At 41.4% G+C, this 19,132-nt stretch overlaps 1 protein-coding gene across 2 annotated transcripts; it reads left to right on the top strand.

Moving 5' to 3' along the window:
* The first annotated feature begins 173 nt into the window (after nucleotides 1-173).
* Nucleotides 174-14,704, top strand: LOC119745901 (CCR4-NOT transcription complex subunit 2-like). Of its 2 annotated transcripts, none has more exons than XM_038222580.1 (14): nucleotides 174-256; nucleotides 1,060-1,109; nucleotides 2,893-3,032; nucleotides 3,873-3,927; nucleotides 5,590-5,755; nucleotides 6,342-6,521; nucleotides 7,874-7,992; nucleotides 8,437-8,586; nucleotides 9,641-9,745; nucleotides 10,536-10,652; nucleotides 10,803-10,959; nucleotides 12,035-12,146; nucleotides 13,114-13,214; nucleotides 14,054-14,704. In XM_038222580.1, exons 2-14 carry the CDS (start codon nucleotides 1,067-1,069, stop codon nucleotides 14,292-14,294), a joined length of 1,686 nt encoding a protein of 561 aa, XP_038078508.1. In that variant the 5' UTR covers nucleotides 174-256; nucleotides 1,060-1,066; the 3' UTR covers nucleotides 14,295-14,704. The 2 variants fall into 2 exon arrangements, with proteins under 2 accessions (XP_038078508.1, XP_038078509.1); XM_038222581.1 differs by lacking the exon at nucleotides 174-256 and adding an exon at nucleotides 406-424.
* The last annotated feature ends 4,428 nt before the right edge of the window (nucleotides 14,705-19,132 follow it).

The following is a 19,132-nucleotide window of genomic DNA, read 5'->3' as shown; positions in this document are numbered from 1 at the left end:
TTTAAATCTTTGTAAGTTTTTTTCTAATTATTATGTTAAAAAATTGTTAAATATAACACGCGATTAAATATTTTACCAATACAAAATTGATTTGAACCGTGAAAGTGACGTTAGACCTAGTTTTTAAAATTCAAAATATTTCCTTCACAGAGAAATCTATTTTAAAACTTTGAGCGAGCCCCTTTGAGGTCAGATGAGGTCAATCTTGCGACGGCCATTTTGATTTCAATTTGTTTTTGTGCAAGAGCAAAAAGGGGTAAGTACCTTGTCAAGAACGATTCGAGTGCACGTAACTCTTTTGAAAGACAGGGTTAAGCACCCAAATTTCTCAGATGAAATGCTTGTTGTGTTTTCTTTCTGAGGGAAGACCGTGGTTGATGTTTACGAATCGTGAGTGAAGAGTCACGCTGTTTTTCTGCAGCGAGTGAGTTACGGTCGCATTCAAATCCGACTCGACATGCTCAAATCGGTCATTTACCAAGTCGCCCCACGTATGCTTTGGCGTAATTTGCCTTGAAAAAGTCGCCCCAGCCAAAGTTGCTCGCTGTCAAACTCGAACTCAAAGTTGTATACATGTCATTTGGCGATGGCTACAGTTTATAATCAACAATTTTTATGGTGTGTTGTAAATAAGTGTACTTTTCATACGAAATGTTTTTAATTTTTTGACAATTCTTTAATTTTTATTTATTTAGGCCTAGGCCCTATATTTTATAAAATATATTATTTTGTGTGCCCATTCTTCGTTTGTTCTTTATTTGGAAAGAATTCCATATACGCCACTAGTTTTTCCCTGCAATGACTTACAGCCATCATAAAGCGGTAACATGTCCTAAAAAGTGAAAATTAGCAGGGAAAATATTGAAGCATTTATTGAGAAAACACTTCGAATTTTCCAGACCAGTCTCATAGTTCATAAGATTTATACACAGGGTGTCAAGACAAGTGATCACCTGATTATAAGATTTACAATTTCACTGCACCAAAAGTAGACCTAGCCTTCAAATTTGTTTCGACCCGTCATTCAAAAGCTGCCTCAAAACTTTTGGTTTTTCCTAGGTCTGGAATGTCGCAAGAATCCAAAAACCCACCAGATTTGTCCCTTGGCGGTAAGTAATGGTTACCCGCGAAGGGGGTTTTGTTTGGAGTGTACAGGTTCATGAATAGAATCGTTCTGCTGTGGGATTTAGCTCTGAAAGCAAACCCTTCAATTTCACTTTCTGTTTTGAATATTTCCTTTTCTGTTTGAACTCTGACCCTTCTGGGTACTTGGCTAGAAAGTAGAAACCCTGCTGAACGCAGCAACATGAAACACTTGTCAAAATGGCAAGCCTGCTGAGTGTAGCAAGATCCATCTGGTCAAAAATCCCAAGGCCAAACTGCCACAGAGTCCATGGTCGCCAACTGTAGCAGGATACAACTGTGGCATTGTTCAATAGGACTAGCTCTCATTGTTTCAAAATTGGCCATTTATGCACTGGTGTTGATGGCTCAATCCTCCAAAATCTTCTTTGCAAAACGGAGGATTTTGCAGGATTGAGGCTATATGGAAAAAAAATGTGTGACAGATTACGGAACATGCACTATATTGGCCGGACCTTGTGTTGTCTATGCTCAGCTGTGCATAAATTTGGGCCTACAATGTAGATGGAATACTTGAAATCCTCCGTACTTCTCCAGAATGTCACTGGCTCTGCCTCAATCTACATGTATTGACAGTGATTGTTGGAGGATTTTGCATGATTGAGGCAGTGGTCACCCCTCCAAAGACCACATTCAAGAAATAACAGAGCATTTTGCAGGATTGAGGCTGTGTGCAACTTTTACATGGAGACGGTTGGAGGATTTCGCAGGATTGCAGTTGCATCCTAGCAAAAATGCCTAGGGAGTTACGGCTAAAAGGGCTGTAGACTGGTTGTTTCATGTGCCAGTCCAATTTCTTGTGTTGCATGTTTTTACTATCGTAACTAGTTTTGTGACCCTCATACACAGGATTGTGAGTCCAAAATTTTCAGACTAATTGAGCTGTACCTAGTGTCCCGTTGTGTTTACAATCATTTAAATCATGTCTTAACCCTAACCGCCCTGAATCCTCCAAAATCCTTTTTGCAAATTGAAGGAATTTGCAGAATTGAGGTTACATGGCAAAAGTGGGTTGCTGATTTCGGAGTACGCACTGTGTCAAGGTCTTGGGCCGGACCTTGTGTTGTTTATGCTCAGCCGTGCATAAATTTAGTCCTTGATTATACTTGACATCCTCCGCACTGCTCCAGGATGTCACTGCCTCTGCCTCAGCCTATTGACAGTCATAGCCAGAGGATTTTGCAGGATTCAGGCAGTGGTCACCCCTCCATGGACCATATTCAAGAAACAACGGAGGAATTTGCAGGATTGAGGCTATATGCTATTTTTCCATGAGGCCAATTGGAGGATTTTGCAGGATTGAGGCTACATCCTAGCAAAAAGGCCTAGGGAGTTGGGGTTAAAACAAATTTGCTCACCCCTCACTTGTCAGTTTGATTTATTTATGTTCTGTAGATTTTACAGTAATCGTTTGTTTATCGATGTAGAATGCACCATGAGCATCTTACTTGGCAAAGACCGGTGTCATATGAAAATCTGACTCCTATGAAAATCAGACTCCTTTTTCCTATTAACAGTTAATCCCTCGCACGTGACAGGTCACTCTCCTATATATGATCCTTAAAAAATAGCATGTTATCGTACTTACGCATGCGCAATACTACCAATGAGTCCATATTTCATGGAGTCGGATATTCACGCTACACCGGCGCTGTAAAAGTTTTATCAAAATATTTTTGTATTATTAATTTTATTTGAAGTAGAGAGTTTTCACTGGTTTATTTGCACTTTGCTTTTTCTCCCCTCCAGAATTTGGTCTGTTAGGTGGGAACTTCAAGATCAGAAGCAAGATGAACTTTTACAAGGATGGAACGGAAAACGACTTGGGGGACAAGTCGGCCTACTTCCCACAGTCCACCATGTTTCCCACGCACAGATCAGAGAATGATGTAAGCAAGCATAATAACCCAATTCCCTGGGCACTTTTTGTATTTTTTTGCGAGAAAGCTTCTCAAATCTGCCAAAATCAAACAGTGCATAATAAATTAAAAGGCCCATGCGATCTATTTTTTTAAATGCAGTCCTTAAAAATGCATCTTTGTTTAAGCTTGTTTTCAATTATTGTTTTGCCATTTTCAAGGGTATTTTGGTGCCTTTTTGGTTGGCTAATGGCAGGTTCCATATTGACAAGCTCTATCGATCACTTAAAAATCTGAATTGGACCTTTTGACCCATTTTTCGCACTACGACGTTCCACGCACCCAACGTATTTGACTCGTATAAAAACAGTGATTTTGATTTGCAGTCAAGTCAAGGTAGAGGACTTCCCAATTTTAAATTTCAAATATTTTATTAACCCTAACCCTTGGGTATTTTGACTAGAAAGTATCCTGAATCCGCCAAAATCCATCAATTCTGCCATGCAATAAAATCTTGTTGGTAGTGAGTCCATCAGAATCCACCAGTTAGCCGGAAGTAAATCTGTTGAGATCCTGAATCCTTCAAAGTCCCCCAACTGCTCAATATGGAGGTATCCTGAATCCATCAAAATCCTGCAGTACCGCTAGGCTTACTGTCCTGAATCCATCGAAATCTCCCAACTTTTTCAATATGGAGGCATCTTGATTCCGCGGAAATCCCCCAAAACAGGGGTGTGGATTTTGATGGATTCAGGTACGTTAGGGTTACTACAAAGACCAGCAGCATAGATTTTTTGTGCCATTTGGAATTATTATGTTGCAGTTGAGTGAAGAATGTTCTGTATATTTTGTGTCATTTTTTTTTCAAAGCTTTTGACGTCGCAGTCCCAGTCGCTGTCACAGTATGGCATTTATGGAAACCAAGGTAAGCCATTTCTTCTGTGCAGTTGCCCTCATCACAAAAACCAAAGGTCGATAAGCCATTTGTGAGTGACCTATACCCTTTAAGATTTTAAGTTGGAAAACATCTGGTACACTGACTTCAGGGTTTGACTTTAGCGGTAGCCCGCTAGCCAAATGCTAGTCAAAACTGCGGTGGACTAGTCAAACTGTTCCTTAAGTAGTCCGACTGGCGTGTCAAAAATTATTGCACTACGGCAAAGATGATCTATATGAAAGGGCAGGAAGAAATAAATCATTAAATATCAGAAAGCAAACCTGTATCAATTTGTGGCTAAAATGTTTAGCACCAATACGTTGTTCACAATGGTCGAGAATGGGGCAAAGACACTCGTGCGGAGACGCTATGACTTCGTGCACATTCTGAACCTGTGATCTGATACACCGTGCCCTCTGGAGACGTGCGTACAATAGGGAACAAAAGATTGTATACATCTCCACAGAGCAGTTTCTATAGATGAATACGTCTCCACAAGGTTTTCAGGAAATAGATACATGGATTTTACTCAAAAACTAGGAATTTCCAAGGTGGGTTGATCTGTCGCAAATGGAAGAGTTTTAGAGAACGGATATTAAGTCCAAATTTCAGCCAAGGAAATTAATTCTGGTTAAAATAAGGGCATTTTGAAACTTCATTTTCAAACTCGAAAACTTTAGTACACGAGAACAAAGAAATGTCTTCACAAGGATACAAATTTCAGTATTGCTGTGTGCACGCTGTGTCCGACTACTGGGCTCTCAAAAGTGGTAAAAAAGCATCCTAGTCTTCGTGAAAGGAGCCCGTAGATGTCATTCATATTAGAATGGATGCAGTGTTCCAAAGCTGAGAATGTCCTGAAGCCGAGCTGAGACGAGGCCACTGTTTCAAAAACCTCCACATTATTCTTGTGGGATCCTAGATTGACCTCAAGTGTTAATCCGGCGAACAAACTTAGAAGCCATTTTTGAGGTGGTGCCAAACACAGCACGCGTTTTTAAAAACGAAGGGTGCTTGCATTTTGGTAACACCATCGGTCGAAGGAGCCCGGAGTGCGTGTGTACTACCTGAGCGCGACTTGCGCAAGCCTGGTGCCACCGCGGTACCACCTCAGAAAATGGCTGTCACCGAATTAGTCTACAATTTGCTGTTAATGCCAGCAGGGCTAAGTCATGTCCAAATCAGCTCTAAAGGCTACGGCTGTTTTGTAATGGCTATTTCTGACATTAACTCTAACTCCCTAGCGTCTTTTACTAGGAACTGGACCAAGTCCATCAAAATCCATCAATCACTGTGCTTCCAATACAAAACTGTACATGACATAATGGAATCCACCACTGACGCACTGGTTGACATTCATGGACTTGCTACACATGGCTTTTATCACAATAGCAGTACAGGAAGCTAGGCAAATTCAATCGGATACCCCTAGCAATGCTTCAGGCCATTAGCCCCAAGTCCATCATACTCCATCAATATTTAGTCACGCCAGGTCTTCTGGACCAAGTCCCCCAATACCCACCGAAATGGGGGGATGGATTTTGATGGAGTTGGGGTGGTTAGGGTTAATGTTGCTGCAGTAATTATCCCTAGCCATGAACAGAAACAGCCCAATTGTCATTGAGCAATTTTTGTTGGAACCACCCTCAGGTTACGGTCTGCAGCAGCAGCAGCAGCCTTCGGGCCCTCCGCGGGGGATGCCCAACCCCCAGCAACAACCCCAGCAGCAGCAGTTGCCGTTCCCAAGTCGCAGCATGTCAGGCCACCACGGCAGCATAGGGGGCCAGATCACGCCGACGCCTCCCTCACCCAGCAGGTACTGATGAGAAGAAAAATTTTGTGTTTGTTAGTAACAGGATCCTAAGAAACGACCTAGGTATTAACCCTAACCCCTAGACCCTTTTTGCTAGAAACCATCCTCAATCCTCCAAAATCCTCCAAAGTTTTGTGCTTATGTTCAAATGAAGGATACCCATTGCCTTAATCCTTCAAAATCCTCCAACAGCCTTGCCTCTCAAAATGCATGAAGCCTCAATCCTCCAAAATCCTCCAAAATTGTAAATTCCGTTCATCCTCGATCCTCCAAAATCCTTCAAAACCGCAAGGAGGATTTTGAAGGATTGAGGATGGTTAGGGTTTAGGGCATTTTTTTACTACTTCATTTTTTAGACATGTTAAAATACAGTAGAAAGAGCATGAATGGGTCATTCTATATATTAAGGTCCAAAATGTGACATTCCTGTCGCTGTTGCCTTGGTATTTTGTAATTAACAATTCAAATATCAAGTGTCAATCCAAAATCTGAAATCTCAATGTGTGCATACATGTATGCAGTTGAAATGCCAAACTTGTCTTGGTCTCATTTTTAATGTCCCTGACTGTTTGATTCCCCCACCCCCCAGGGGCATGCTTCCCGTGGGTCCGCGGGTCAGCCAGGTCCAGACCAGTACCAACCAGCCGTCCATGAGTGCCCAGAGCAGGGTGGGGACGTTAGGCTCAGGTATGCCCAGCCCAAACAGCAGGACATCGCCCAGTCTACTGGCCATGCAGCAGAAACAACAACAGCAGAGGATGCTGGGAGGGTCAGTATTAAGATTCTCAAATACTCTTTAACCTATTAGCACCTGTACTACATTGTGTTACATTGTATTACACTGTATTTATTCTCTGGTGAATCAATAAAACCATAGAGTGCTTGGGGCTGTTTGGGCGCTACAGGGAGTAACAGACATAGCGGTTTTGATGTTACAGGGACTTATTCAATTCAATTTAATTCAATTCAATTCTTTATTATCCATTTTAAGATAAAATGGACAATTTGCATGTCTGTTGTAAAAGCACATTAACCCCAACTCCCTACTGAGTTTGACTAAAAACAGTACCAAGTCTGCCAAAATCCATCACTGACTATGCTTCACAAAATGATTCCTCTTGACCAAATCCGCCAAAATCCACCACTAAGACCACCACTGCGACCACCACTGCTATAGGGGGATTTTGAAGGACTTGGTACACATGGCTTGCCTACCAAAATCCCACCAAAGGGATTTTGAGGGAGTTACGGTTAAAAAGGAAATTGTACTATAAAAATGAGTTAAACATAACATCAATGGGTTAAATACGTAATGGGTTAAAATACAACTTTTCTAAACATCTCCCAACATTTTCCGCACTGAATCCTTCTCACATCCTACATCTCTAGAGTTTTGACGTTCTCCCAACGAGTTGGAACGTACAGACTGTAATGTTGAATATACGACTCTTGTTCTGCTGAAAACCATTTTCTTTAAGACATACTTACTGTACATTACCAAGAGGATTGTTCAACATTTTTTTTTGAGAAATATTGTTAATTTGCTAAATATGATGTTGTAGACCTTATTCAAGAGAAAGCCATGTTTGATTGTGTTCCCTGAATCTATTTTATAAATTGTAAAGTGTTAAATGGGATGGTGCCCGACTATTTTTTCATTGGATTGCGTTCAAAGCATCTCTTTCAATTTTTTTTTAACGTGGCTTAAAACTTTGGGGTATGTTAAATTTTTAATTATGTATTAGAGCAGACTGGCATTAATTTGTAATGAACTTATATTTTCACTGCTTTCATTTCTAGCTGCAAGTTCTATTAATGAAGAGTTTGCCTCACTTTTAATTAAATATGGCCGATTTGTGAATAAAGTCTATTGTTGTGGTGCCTTTACAGATGAAATTCTGGGAAAATACCAAAATTTGCCCACCAATTTTAAAACTGCATTTGATTTTTGAAAAAGTTCATTTTTGGGAGGAAATGTTGGGAAGTGGTGACAAAATTTTGGTGGTTTTAGCCCTCACTTTTAGTAGTAGACTCAACTTGTAAACTGCTCCTTGAATAAACTAAAAACAAAGCAGTTTACACATTTTATTTTTTTATTTTGGTTTGGATTGATGTCATTAGGTCAACGCAAAGTGCAATTGGAGCGTTCGGCATGACAAGACAACAGAGTTACGGTGGACCCCAAAACACGTTACTCGGAAACTTCACGCCCCAGTCACTTGCCGCATCTTTCAATTCAGGTAGCTGTGTTGCTCTGTTGACAGACAGTAAGATTAACTTTAGAAATATGTGAACTTTGGTCGGCTGACCATCATTTGAAATTGATACAAAATTTTTCTCAAAAATGATAGCACAGCAGGTGCCATGATTTCACAGGATACTTGAGATTATTGTTCACTTACAGTCAAGTAAGGTATTTCATAATAATTTGGTAGTCTTGTTTTTAGATGTTTGCAAATGTTGTATATTACCTTTAAATCTTAAAATGCAGTGTGTGCAGTTGGAATATTGAACGGGTGTCTTTGCCCATGCGCTCTGCAGAGACACAATTGGGTACAGGGTTTATTGAGGTTGACCTTTCTTCATGCGATCTTATACACTCAGTTGCATATAACGTGGACCCACTAGGCAGCAAACCAAGCAACCAATGTATTACTCCACTGTCGTTCTCTTTGTCTTTTCAGTTAACGAGAGCTCACCATCATTGGACATGTCTGACTTTCCTGTCTTGGCCAACAGAGGGCGGCAACAGCCTCCCCCGCAGCAGCAGCAGCACGACAACAACAGCTTGAGTCTGTTCCCGCCAAACCCCATGGCAGGCAGGCCAGCGTATGGTAAGCCACAAATAACTTGCACTTTCATATCAATATTATTCCTTCTTATGGAAATTCGCATTGGCATAAAAAACAAAAAAGGCACCAAAATTCCCCAAAAAATGGCAAAACAAAAATTGAAAATCATGTTAAATGGGGACCAAAGATGCAGTTTCAAGGATTGCATAAAAAAAAAAATTTACATTACACGGGCATGCAACTTTTCCTCGGATCAGCTAATTTCCTCTTTTTTTACTTCTCATGTGTGCCATTGAAAATAGAAAAACACTGTACAAAGTCTTGGAAAGATTTGAATTTCCTCTTTTTTGTGTCTTCCCAGTTGCATGCCTGATTACATGGTCCCTTTTACCCTTTCCTTACCATGGGCGACTTTTGCCAACAAGAAGTACCCCCCTGCTGATTCCCATGGGCGACTTTAGTCGACCAGGAAACCACATACAGAACACCCGCAACACAGATATATTTACTACTTTTCAGAAAGGCATCATGTTGATATTTTTGGCCGCCCATACATCAACCATAAGTATACCAGCTGAAAGAGTGTTTTCGAATCGTTCTAATGGTGTAGTTTATTCATAGTGTTACCATTACAAAAAAAATTGAGAAAAGTGCTTCAGAAGTATCCACGCACAACTTGAGGTATGGAGTGCCATTTGGTCATGTGGCGAAATGGTTTGCAGTTTGGTAAATAGAACCACATGAACAAAAAGGCATAACTTTCTTATTTGCACATATGGACTTCATTTTTACATCAAATAAAAGAGTAAGGTTAATTTCAAGGAACAAACGTTACACACAACACCCATGAGTTTAATCACTCCTTGGCAGTGAAATCTGGGTTGAAAAAAAGTTTTCACATTCTAATGATTTCCGCATGACTGAGCTAACAATTTGGTCCTGGGGAGAGCCAAGTCCATAAACAAAATCGTAATGAAGGGGTTAAGGGGTGCTTTAAGACGAATACAAACATATATCACAGACCCTACTTTAGCATCCCCGAAACCCCTTACCGATAATTTTCTGTGGATCTTTCATTTCTTACCCCTTGTTGCAGTGGGCATGGTCAACAAACAGGCGGATCCGGTGCCGGAGTTCACGATGCAGAGCGAAGACTTCCCAGCACTCCCAGGCACAAACATCATCAGCAAAAACTCATCAGGTATGCCAATGTACTGATTGAACAGTGCACAGGCCCACTGCTGTGCACAAAGCTGTGAAGCCGGCCAGAGTCACTATTTGGCCCCTCCTAATATGGCTGCTGCACACAGTCACTGATCTCTGGATTGATAAGTCCATACGTACAGTATATAGTGTAGAGATTTGTGTAGATGGAATTTTCATATTATTGGTTGATGTACGTCTTGGCTGTCCCGCTCCACCATGGGCCTTATTCACGAATTGGCCATTTTTGTCAAGTTTCCTGAATATATTTCATTAATTGTTAACTGTTGATTGGTATGGCGCCAGACTATTTATGCAGGCACAATGCAACTTTAGTTTACTGTCATTTTTTTTATTTAAATATGGCTTTAAACTTAGGGAATGTTTCTTTACAAATTTTAAATTATTTATTGAAGCAAACTGGAATTTATTATACATTAACTTGCTGTCAATTCGCAAGTTCCAAAAAGTAAGATTTGACCTAACATTCAATTTAATATGGCACACTCGTGAATAAGGCCCATAATTTGATTGGCCTACTCCTACTACTAACGCATCACTCTTTTGGTACACATGTAGATATTTAATTTAGGTTGACCCCTACTTCATAGTTCATTCTGACAATCCATGCGTTGGCCGGAATCAGACTTTGAATGGCCCGCCATGGCTGACCATTTTGAGTCTGCGTTCAGACTAGGTGATTCCCAGCAAATGTGTTTTCTCCGTTTTTTTGTTCAAGCTCTTTCCCCTCCACCTCTCTGACCACTCATTTTTGTTTTGTTTCTCAGAACAAAACAGTACCGGTGTGATTAAGGAGAGCCCGAGGTACCCTGGGGACAAGGTGGCCAACAACAACAGCAACAACGACAATCAGCAGAAGCGCGGCATCCAGATCCATCCGGATGGTAAGTCAATAAGAGAGCAGGGAGGGAACCAGTCTAAAAGGGTTGCAGAAAAGTTACGGCTGCGTCCGAAGCGGACTTCCAGAGCTACGGCTACGTCTATGAATCCCATCCTAAACGTAATTCCGACATGATTGTTTTTGTTTTTTTCAGGTAAGATCACGCATATCCCACCGGGTATCGTGACGGATCCCTTCGGCATTGTGGGATTGTTGACATTCATCCGGACGGCCGAGACGGACCCGAACTTAGTCCAGCTGGCGCTAGGCAGCGACCTGACTACCCTGGGGCTCAATCTCAACTCGCCAGAGTAAGTCAGTCGTAAAACCCTCCCTCTCTGGCGGGCCAATTCAACAAAGCCAGCCCAGCAGTCAAAATCCTTCAAGTGACTGTTTTGAACAGATAGTACTCCATTCCTACTTAAAGATATAGTCCATCATTTGTAATTTGTGCATTTTGTTCGTTTGAAGCAACAAAAGTGTTCAAAATCTAATGAAGGATACTGAACAAGTAACCTGATGAAGTTTCAGCTCAGCTTCAGCTGTATATTACGAGCAAAACAGCATTGTAGGATCTCAATTTCAAATCAAAAGTTGCTGAATCATGTTTTGAATTGTTTTGAATTGCAGCTATACGCGATGTCGCGCACTGATCCGACGAATTATAGCAACCGCGCGCTAATGCTAATGCTTGCGCGCGCTGCGCCGAATAACAAAAACGAACTACTAATTTAAATTTTCCTACGGTGCGTCTTAAGACGCACCGTTGGAAAGGCCTTCTTTCGTTGATTACTTCAAGATGATAGCTTGCCAGAAAGATTAATTTCAGAGGGAGTTTAGTCCACTTACTATCTTTCAACCAAGTATGTTTTTCAACAATAATTACGCCAGTTACTTTTTCGGATGGCTGCAAATGATGGACTATAGCTTTAAAGCAGGATTGACTGGCTGTGACTGTTTATATACAAGCTTGATACAAGCTTTGCTTTGACTGTAGGAGATTGATAAGCCAGCTGTATACAGTTACTAGTTTGTGTCTGTTGATGGAATTTGACTAGTCACACTGCTTATTAGAAATGTGATCTGACTGTTAGTGACTAGCCTGTGTATAAAGGCATGGCAGGGGAAGAGGATGATTTTTTTTACTGTCTGTGACTGTCCGACAGCAGGAGGGGTTGTCCCATAATTTTTCTTCAGATTGCCATGTGACATGTTTATTTTTGCAGTTTGTAGCAGGATGACATCATCAGTAAAAAGAATTAATCTTAAGGCTGTGCACATAAAGTTAACCTGGAGGAATAGTGGTGAAAATATAATTGAAAACAATAATGATAAGACAAACAGAACGTACAGATAATGTGATTCATCTTTTTCCCTTCTGATCAGGAATTTGTACGGTACGTTCCAGTCACCGTGGGCGGAGTCCCCCAGCAGGCCCCAAGACATTGACTTCCATGTTCCCCAAGAGTACATCACCAACATGCACATCAGAGACAAGGTACAGAAATCTCTCTGCTTTCTTAAAGGGAAGATACAACATTTGCAAACATCAAAAAACGAAAAGATCCAACTATCGCAAAATACCTTACTGGATCGTTAGGGAGTGACAGTCTAAAGCATGCTGTAAAATTGTGGCTCCTGGTGTGCTGACATTTTCAAGAAAAATTGTATTTTTCCAACGCTGGTCAGCTGACCAGCGTTGGAGAAAACTGCCTATTTTCAAAAACTACTACATATTTCTTATATTTAGTTATTCCACATTTTCTTTGCTATTGATTACACACCTGTGAACGGGTACAAACCAGCTAAATTGATATTCTGCCCGTGCAATTCCTCAAAGTCTATAAATTGCCCCAATTCATCTTAAGTGAGGTCAGGGAACCAGACTACAAGAACATAATTTGTTTCCTTGGTTTTTCCAGCATCTACAAGCCCAAAACGTGAAACAAGTCAGTTTAACAATATTTGCTACAACATACTAATCCCCCAAATCCATTTATTTCTGAAAATTACAGCTAAAGCCAATATTTTACATTCCCTTTAAGCCTTGAACCTTTGCTTCATGAGTGGATTTTTTTTAGTCAACTCAGATTTGCCAATACTTTCTAGACAGAATACATTGAAGGATGGAAACCTGAGTCAACAAAGACTACAACATTTTAAGTGATTTGGAGGGTGCATGCCTTTGAGTATAGACGAATCCAGGCATGTGCGCACTCGCGATGGCCCCCTTCAATGGAGAAACCATTGTGCAAGCTATTGTACAAAGCAACTGCCCCGTGACAATAGCTAGCACAACACTTTCGCAATTGAAGCTTGCGTGGATTGGTCTGTATCTGAGAGCCGACAAAACGATGGATGCCTTTCTGTTGTTGATTTCACACTTTTATTTTCGTTGTACTGAGATTCTTCTGTCTTTCTTTTTTGGTACCTAAATTTGGAACTGTTTGGTTTGCTATCTACAGTTGGCTCCCATCAAGTTGAGTAGATACGGTGAGGATCTCTTGTTCTATCTCTACTACACTCACGGTGGGGATGTGTTACAACTGGCAGCAGCTGCAGAATTGTGAGTTGACTGATCAATCCAAGCAAAATGTTCGCCCAAAATTTTGATTAAACGCAGCCAAACCCAGCCTAACCCAACCAAGCCCAACCCCACCAAACCTAGACTAACCCATCCCAACCCAACCCAACCCAACCCAACCCAACCCAACGCAACCCAGATCAAACCAACCCAACCAAACCGATCCCAACCCAACCAACCCAACGCGACTCAACCCATATCAAACCAACCCCACCCACCCGAGCCCAACCCAACCCAACCTATCCAGACCCAACCCAATGCATTGTAGCCCAACATGACAGAGTGTAACCTACCAACCCCAACCCAGCCAACCCAACCCAACCCAACCCAACCCAACCCAGCCCAACCCAACCCAACCCACCCAACCCACCCCAACCCAACCAAACCCAACCCAACCCAACCCAACCCACCCAACCCACCCCAACCCAACCAAACCCAACCCAACCCAACCCACCCAACCCAACTCAGCCCAGCCCAACCCAACCCACCCAACCCAACCCAACCCAACCCAACCCTGCTCCACCCATGCAAGTGTATATTAACCTTCAATCGTGGACCCCTATTGTCCCTCTTTTGTTTGTACTCTTACTTTTTAGGAAGACCTCCCATATGTTTTGTACACAATCTTCAATTGTGGACCTTCGGGAATTGTGGACCCTATTGTCCTCTATTGTTCAACATCCCCTATTGAATGCAGAAACAAACTCAACCCAACCCAACTCAGCCCAACACAGTGCATCTCATACACTGGAGCTCTAGTGCGTGTTAGCAAAACCCATATTGTGAATCACTCATATTACCTCGCGATTATTTCTTGGTAGGTACAACCGAGACTGGCGGTACCACAAGGAAGAGAGGGTCTGGATCACGCGAGGTCCCATGATGGAGCCCCAGGTCAAGACCAGCCTGTACGAGCGAGGCCTGTACTACTACTTCGACCACCAGCGCTGGTGCAAAGTGGCCAAGGAGTTCCACCTGGATTACGACAAGCTTGAAGAGCGCCCTCACCTGCCAGCCTCCTTCCACCACAACGTGTCCACCAATCCCGTCATGGCGCACTGATGCGTCGGCGGCAACTGTGGGCCGGAGAACTTTTTACGGCAGCTACTGAAGCGCGTGTTTAAGGGACTTCTTTTGTTTTATATGGAGACTCTCGATAAATACAAAGAAACAGAGAATTTTCTGGAAGTTCATACCTCAACCAATATATAATCGTTTTGTCTGGATGCCATTTCTGAGGGTAACCAGATGGTGGACTAGCATCATTCCATTTTTCATGGACAGCTCAAGCCCAAGAGCACCAAGATCTTAGAGCAAGTTCAAGCGCCAGCTATGGTTAACCTTAGTTTGACCTACCGTGCTTAAAGGTAGACTATATCATTTGCAACTATCTAAAAAGTAACTGACGAAATTATCGTTGAAAAGCATACTTGGTTTAAAGATGGTAATGGCACTAAACTCCCTTTGAAATTATTCTTTCAAGCATGCTGCCATAGTGTCATTTTGAAGAAAACAATAAAAGAAGGTCGTTTCCAAAGATGCGTCTAAAGATGCATTTTGGGAAATCTCTGTTTATTCATTTTTAATTCGGCGAAGCTGTGAATGGGTGCACGTAAGCGTTGACACGACGCACAGGTGCACTCGGCTGCTGTGATTCGTCGGTTCAGTGCGTGACATCGCGTAGCTGCAATCGGCTGAATGAGAACATGTCCTGGGCGCTGATTTCAGGCACAATTCAAAACATGACTCGGCAACTTTTCAATTGAAATCGAAATCCTAGAATATTGTTTTCTCGGAATATTTACCAAGCTAAAACTTCACCAGGTTAGTTGTTAAGCACCCTTCTTAAGATTTTGAGCACTCATGTTGCTTCAAACGAAAAAAATGCACAATGACAAATGATATACTCTACCTTTAAAGGGAAAATACAACATTTGCAAACATCAAAAAATAAAACTACCAAATCATTTTGAAATACCTTGCTGGACTGTTAGTGAATGACAGTGTAAAGCATCCTGTAAAATCATGACACCTGGTATACTGTCATTTTCAAGAAAAGTGCTATTTTTGTACCAATTTCCAACGCCGATCGGCCGATCAGCGTTGGAAAAAACTGGCTTTTTTTTTCAAATACTGGCCCCAATTGACCATCGCACTTGTTTGCAATCGATTACACACACTATGAACGGGTACAAGCCAGCTAGACTGGTTCCCTGACCTTACAATTCCCCAATGTATGTAAACTGCTGTTTCTTCTTCAATGGAGTCAGGGAACCAGACTACAGGAAAATGATTGTTTTTCTTGGTTGTTATAGCATTTTCGAACCCAAAACCTCAAAAAAGTCAGTGTAACTAAATTTGCTTTATATTTCCAACCCCCCAATTCCATCCATTTGTGAAAATTACAGCAAAAGCAAATGATGTACATTCCCTTTAAATCCTCGCTTGTCGACTGTGGACTCCGTTCATGGACAGTAGAGGGCGCTTTGCAACCACTTTCCAGAGACCCAATGTGAGGGACACACCGCGTGCGCGTACTGGTTCACACACAGTGTGTGATACGTTCTTGCAAAATGAGAGAGAACTGGGTACAGGCCGTAGTGGAGAAAAATGCAAAAAACTGAATGGGGGGTGATTTTTATTGCGATTTTCAGATTCATTCATATTTGTAAACTTTGATATGTGTCCACTACACATATGTTAAAGATATGGTATAAAATATGTGGAATAAAAGTGTTTTTAAGGGAAAAAAACAATTGGCATCTTTCATTATCACGAATACAAAACTCAAAAATTGAATGACCTTTTTTTTTCTCAGCATTTTTCCTTTTTGACATGTCGATAAATGCAAACTTTAAACAGCCATAACTTGTCAACAGAATGTCCGATTGAAGTGCAACAAACATTATTCGCTCTTTTTACGCTTCCGCCATAGGCATGCAGAGCCTCGATCTGGCAACTTTACACAATAGATAAAGCTGGTTCAGTGATTCCCGTGTCGGGGTTCAGATCACTAAGCCGGCTATTTGTATTGTGTAAATTTGCGAGATAGAGGCTCTGCATGCCTATGGCGAAGCGTGAAAAGAGTGAATTGTTTTAAAGAGGTTGTGGAATGCTCGAAGACATTTCCGTCATTTTTTGGGTATATGTAGCCTAAGGTGTGATGAAATAAAAACGACTATTGTTTCTGTCATGAAATGAGTACAAAGGGTACTTTTGAGAGCTGTTTTTCAGGTCCTGTTTCGACCTGAACGTGCAATTTGTGTAGAAGTCGTCATTGCGGGCAGCAAACAAACACAGTAAATCGTGACATAATACACAGGACTCGTTTATGCTACTCTGCATCAGGAGTCCTGTTTATTACGTCACGATTTACTGTGTTTTGTTTGCTGCCCGCAACGACGACTTTTACACAAATTGCACATTCGGGTCGAAACAGGCATGACGGGACTTGAAAAACAGCTCTCGAAAGTAGCTTTTGTACTCATTTTATGACAGACACAATAGTCGTTTTTATTTCATCACACCTTAGGCTACATATACCCGAAAAATGACGGAAATGTCTTCGAGCATTCCACAACCTCTTTAAAGGAAGATTTGATTCTCTATTTCCTAATACCGGCAAACCCTTATTTCAAGCTCTGCCCAGTTCTGTCTCATTTTGCCAGAACCCCTCAGATATTGCGAAAAGCACACACGACTTACGTTGTCCTGAACGATGCGTTGAAAATGTTATTCCCAGTGGTCTCCCCCAACTCTCTCGTTGATACCGTTGAGGGGGTACTTGTGCACGGAGTTGGACTAGTCCGGTTGACCAATCGGGGACCAGCCTTCCAATTCATCACTGGTTACCAATAACCATGCGCATTATTATGTACAGCAGGGAGCCAGGGGTTCAAGAAGTTTCTTACTACTATTTGAACATCGCTCGACTAGAAACGTCCGCTCTTTGATATAACAGTACAGGTACAAGTTGCGTTGCAAAATAACCGCTAGTAAACTAAGGCCAAAAAAAAAAAGTTTCTGGTATGCGCGCGCGTCGCCGTAGCCATGCGTGTCGGCAAAATGAAAAAGTTTTTTTTTCAATGAAAGATGATGTCTCAAAACCGCCAAACTCACTGGTTTGACTGGAATCCTGCTGCTGCACAACTTTAATGTGTTTTTAGATTGGATTATGGTCGAGAATAAGCTTTATGTGGCCTCTCTGGACTCCCATATATTTGCACTAAGTTTAGTCGGGCACCATTTGCAGTCATCAGCCGACATTTGAAGCCAAAAAATCAGGTAAAAAAAAAAAAAAAGCCGCGTCGCCGCACCACTTTTTCGGCAAGCTCCATACCAGAAACCGGAGACTTTTTTTTTTTTTTGGCCTAATGATCGTTGATCGAACTCGCTTTTACTGTCATACCTTCTCTCTATTGTTTTTTTTTGGTAACTTTCTATAGACCTTGGGATATTATATTTGTATAACAAGAGACCACCTACGTGAATCAGTTTCTATGCCAAATATTTTGGCACTTTATTTTCAGTCACGTTGTGCTGCTGTAGAAAGATGTACAAATAAAGTCAAACATACAGTAAAACTAAATGACTGACTGCAGAGACTTTGTATTTTGTGTTTGTATTTTGCGATCCTTGGTATTTGCAAAAGTATGGAGAAGTCTTCTTTTTGTATATCAATGTTCCACATTTTGAAGACAAGTCTTGAACTCGAGAAGAAAGGTGGGGGGGGGCTACGCCTCTCGGTATATATAGGCTGGCCCTCTCTGAGACAAGCAAAAAAAATATTGATTTAATTTTTAACATACAGTTGATGCACTGATTGTCTTGAAGATGAAACTTATGAGCTTCAGGAATAGATAATTACCAGGGCAGATCACAGTTTTGTACAGGAGATAGGGGGAACTGTTTTTGAGTTGGCACCCCGACAAAAATTGCTAGCAACCTAGCAATGAAAAAGTTATTAAATTCGAAGAAGACATCCGAAAAAAATTATCTGCCCACGTTTTGCTGTGGAATATATAATTACCCGGCTGGGTAATATAAGGCGCCTCCTGTACGGGGGGGGGGGGGGGGGGGGGGGGGGGGGGTGGGGGGGGGGGGGTGAATGGGCGCAAAAGCACACCCACACACACACCCCCACCCCTCACCAAAAATAAAACATTTTCAGGATATTAAAAACATCCAGAATAGAAAACAAAAGGAGTTTTTTTTTCAGCTTAAAAAAAAAGCTTAAAATATGTGAAACTTTCTAACTGAACATTCGTGATTTGGGGGAAAAAATGAATTTGTTGAGGAATATCGCAGACAAAAGTTTCAACTTTTTGTAGGGATGTTGTGCCCATACTTGAAAATCACGCATTCTCAAGAATGTGCATGCACATTCTTAAGAATGTGCAACTGGATCCTTGCACAATCTTAGCAAAAACTAACTCTTCCAGATTGAGCGCACATTCTTAAGAATGCGCGACAAGATAACGGTCTTGTCGATGCCGAGCACCGGCTGCGCTATGCAAGTCTAGCTGCATCCTCGTTCACTGATTCTCAATAATTATAGGCAGTGTATATTTTGCCGGAGACGGCAAACCTTCAGTAAACGTTAGTTTGCCGGATATGCACTGAACATGCGCAGTTACTGTTTTTTGGTACTTAAAAAACATTTTCCGGTGACAAGTTTTAGTCTGGCTCCATGCCAAAATTATCGTTGTTACCTCGTATTCACAAGATAGATGGGATTCAGACCATTTTATAATTTCGGACTTTATTTCCCTTTAAAAAAAAATCCTCCAGAGCCACTACTCTGCAAAAAATGTTTGAGACATGTTAAAATATTAAAGGTAGAATATTCTTATTTATTTGGGGATGAGAAAAAAAAACTTAAAAATGTGGTGCGGTCGGAT

The sequence above is a fragment of the Patiria miniata genome, unplaced genomic scaffold (assembly GCF_015706575.1).
Source record: "Patiria miniata isolate m_02_andy unplaced genomic scaffold, ASM1570657v1 HiC_scaffold_7, whole genome shotgun sequence".
Classification (NCBI taxonomy): domain Eukaryota; kingdom Metazoa; phylum Echinodermata; class Asteroidea; order Valvatida; family Asterinidae; genus Patiria; species Patiria miniata.
The sequence above is the reverse complement of the archived record's forward strand: the minus strand, read 5'-3'. Positions and strand labels throughout refer to the sequence as shown.

What these genes read in the sequence shown, in the direction of transcription:
- LOC119745901 (XM_038222580.1), top strand. Translation starts at nt 1,067, where the DNA reads ATGTCGCAAGAATCCAAAAACCCACCAGATTTGTCCCTTGGCG. An exon ending in TGGCATTTATGGAAACCAAG is followed by an intron (nt 3,928 to 5,589) that starts GTAAGCCATTTC and finishes AACCACCCTCAG; the next exon opens with GTTACGGTCTGCAGCAGCAG. An exon ending in ACGCCTCCCTCACCCAGCAG is followed by an intron (nt 5,756 to 6,341) that starts GTACTGATGAGA and finishes CCCACCCCCCAG; the next exon opens with GGGCATGCTTCCCGTGGGTC.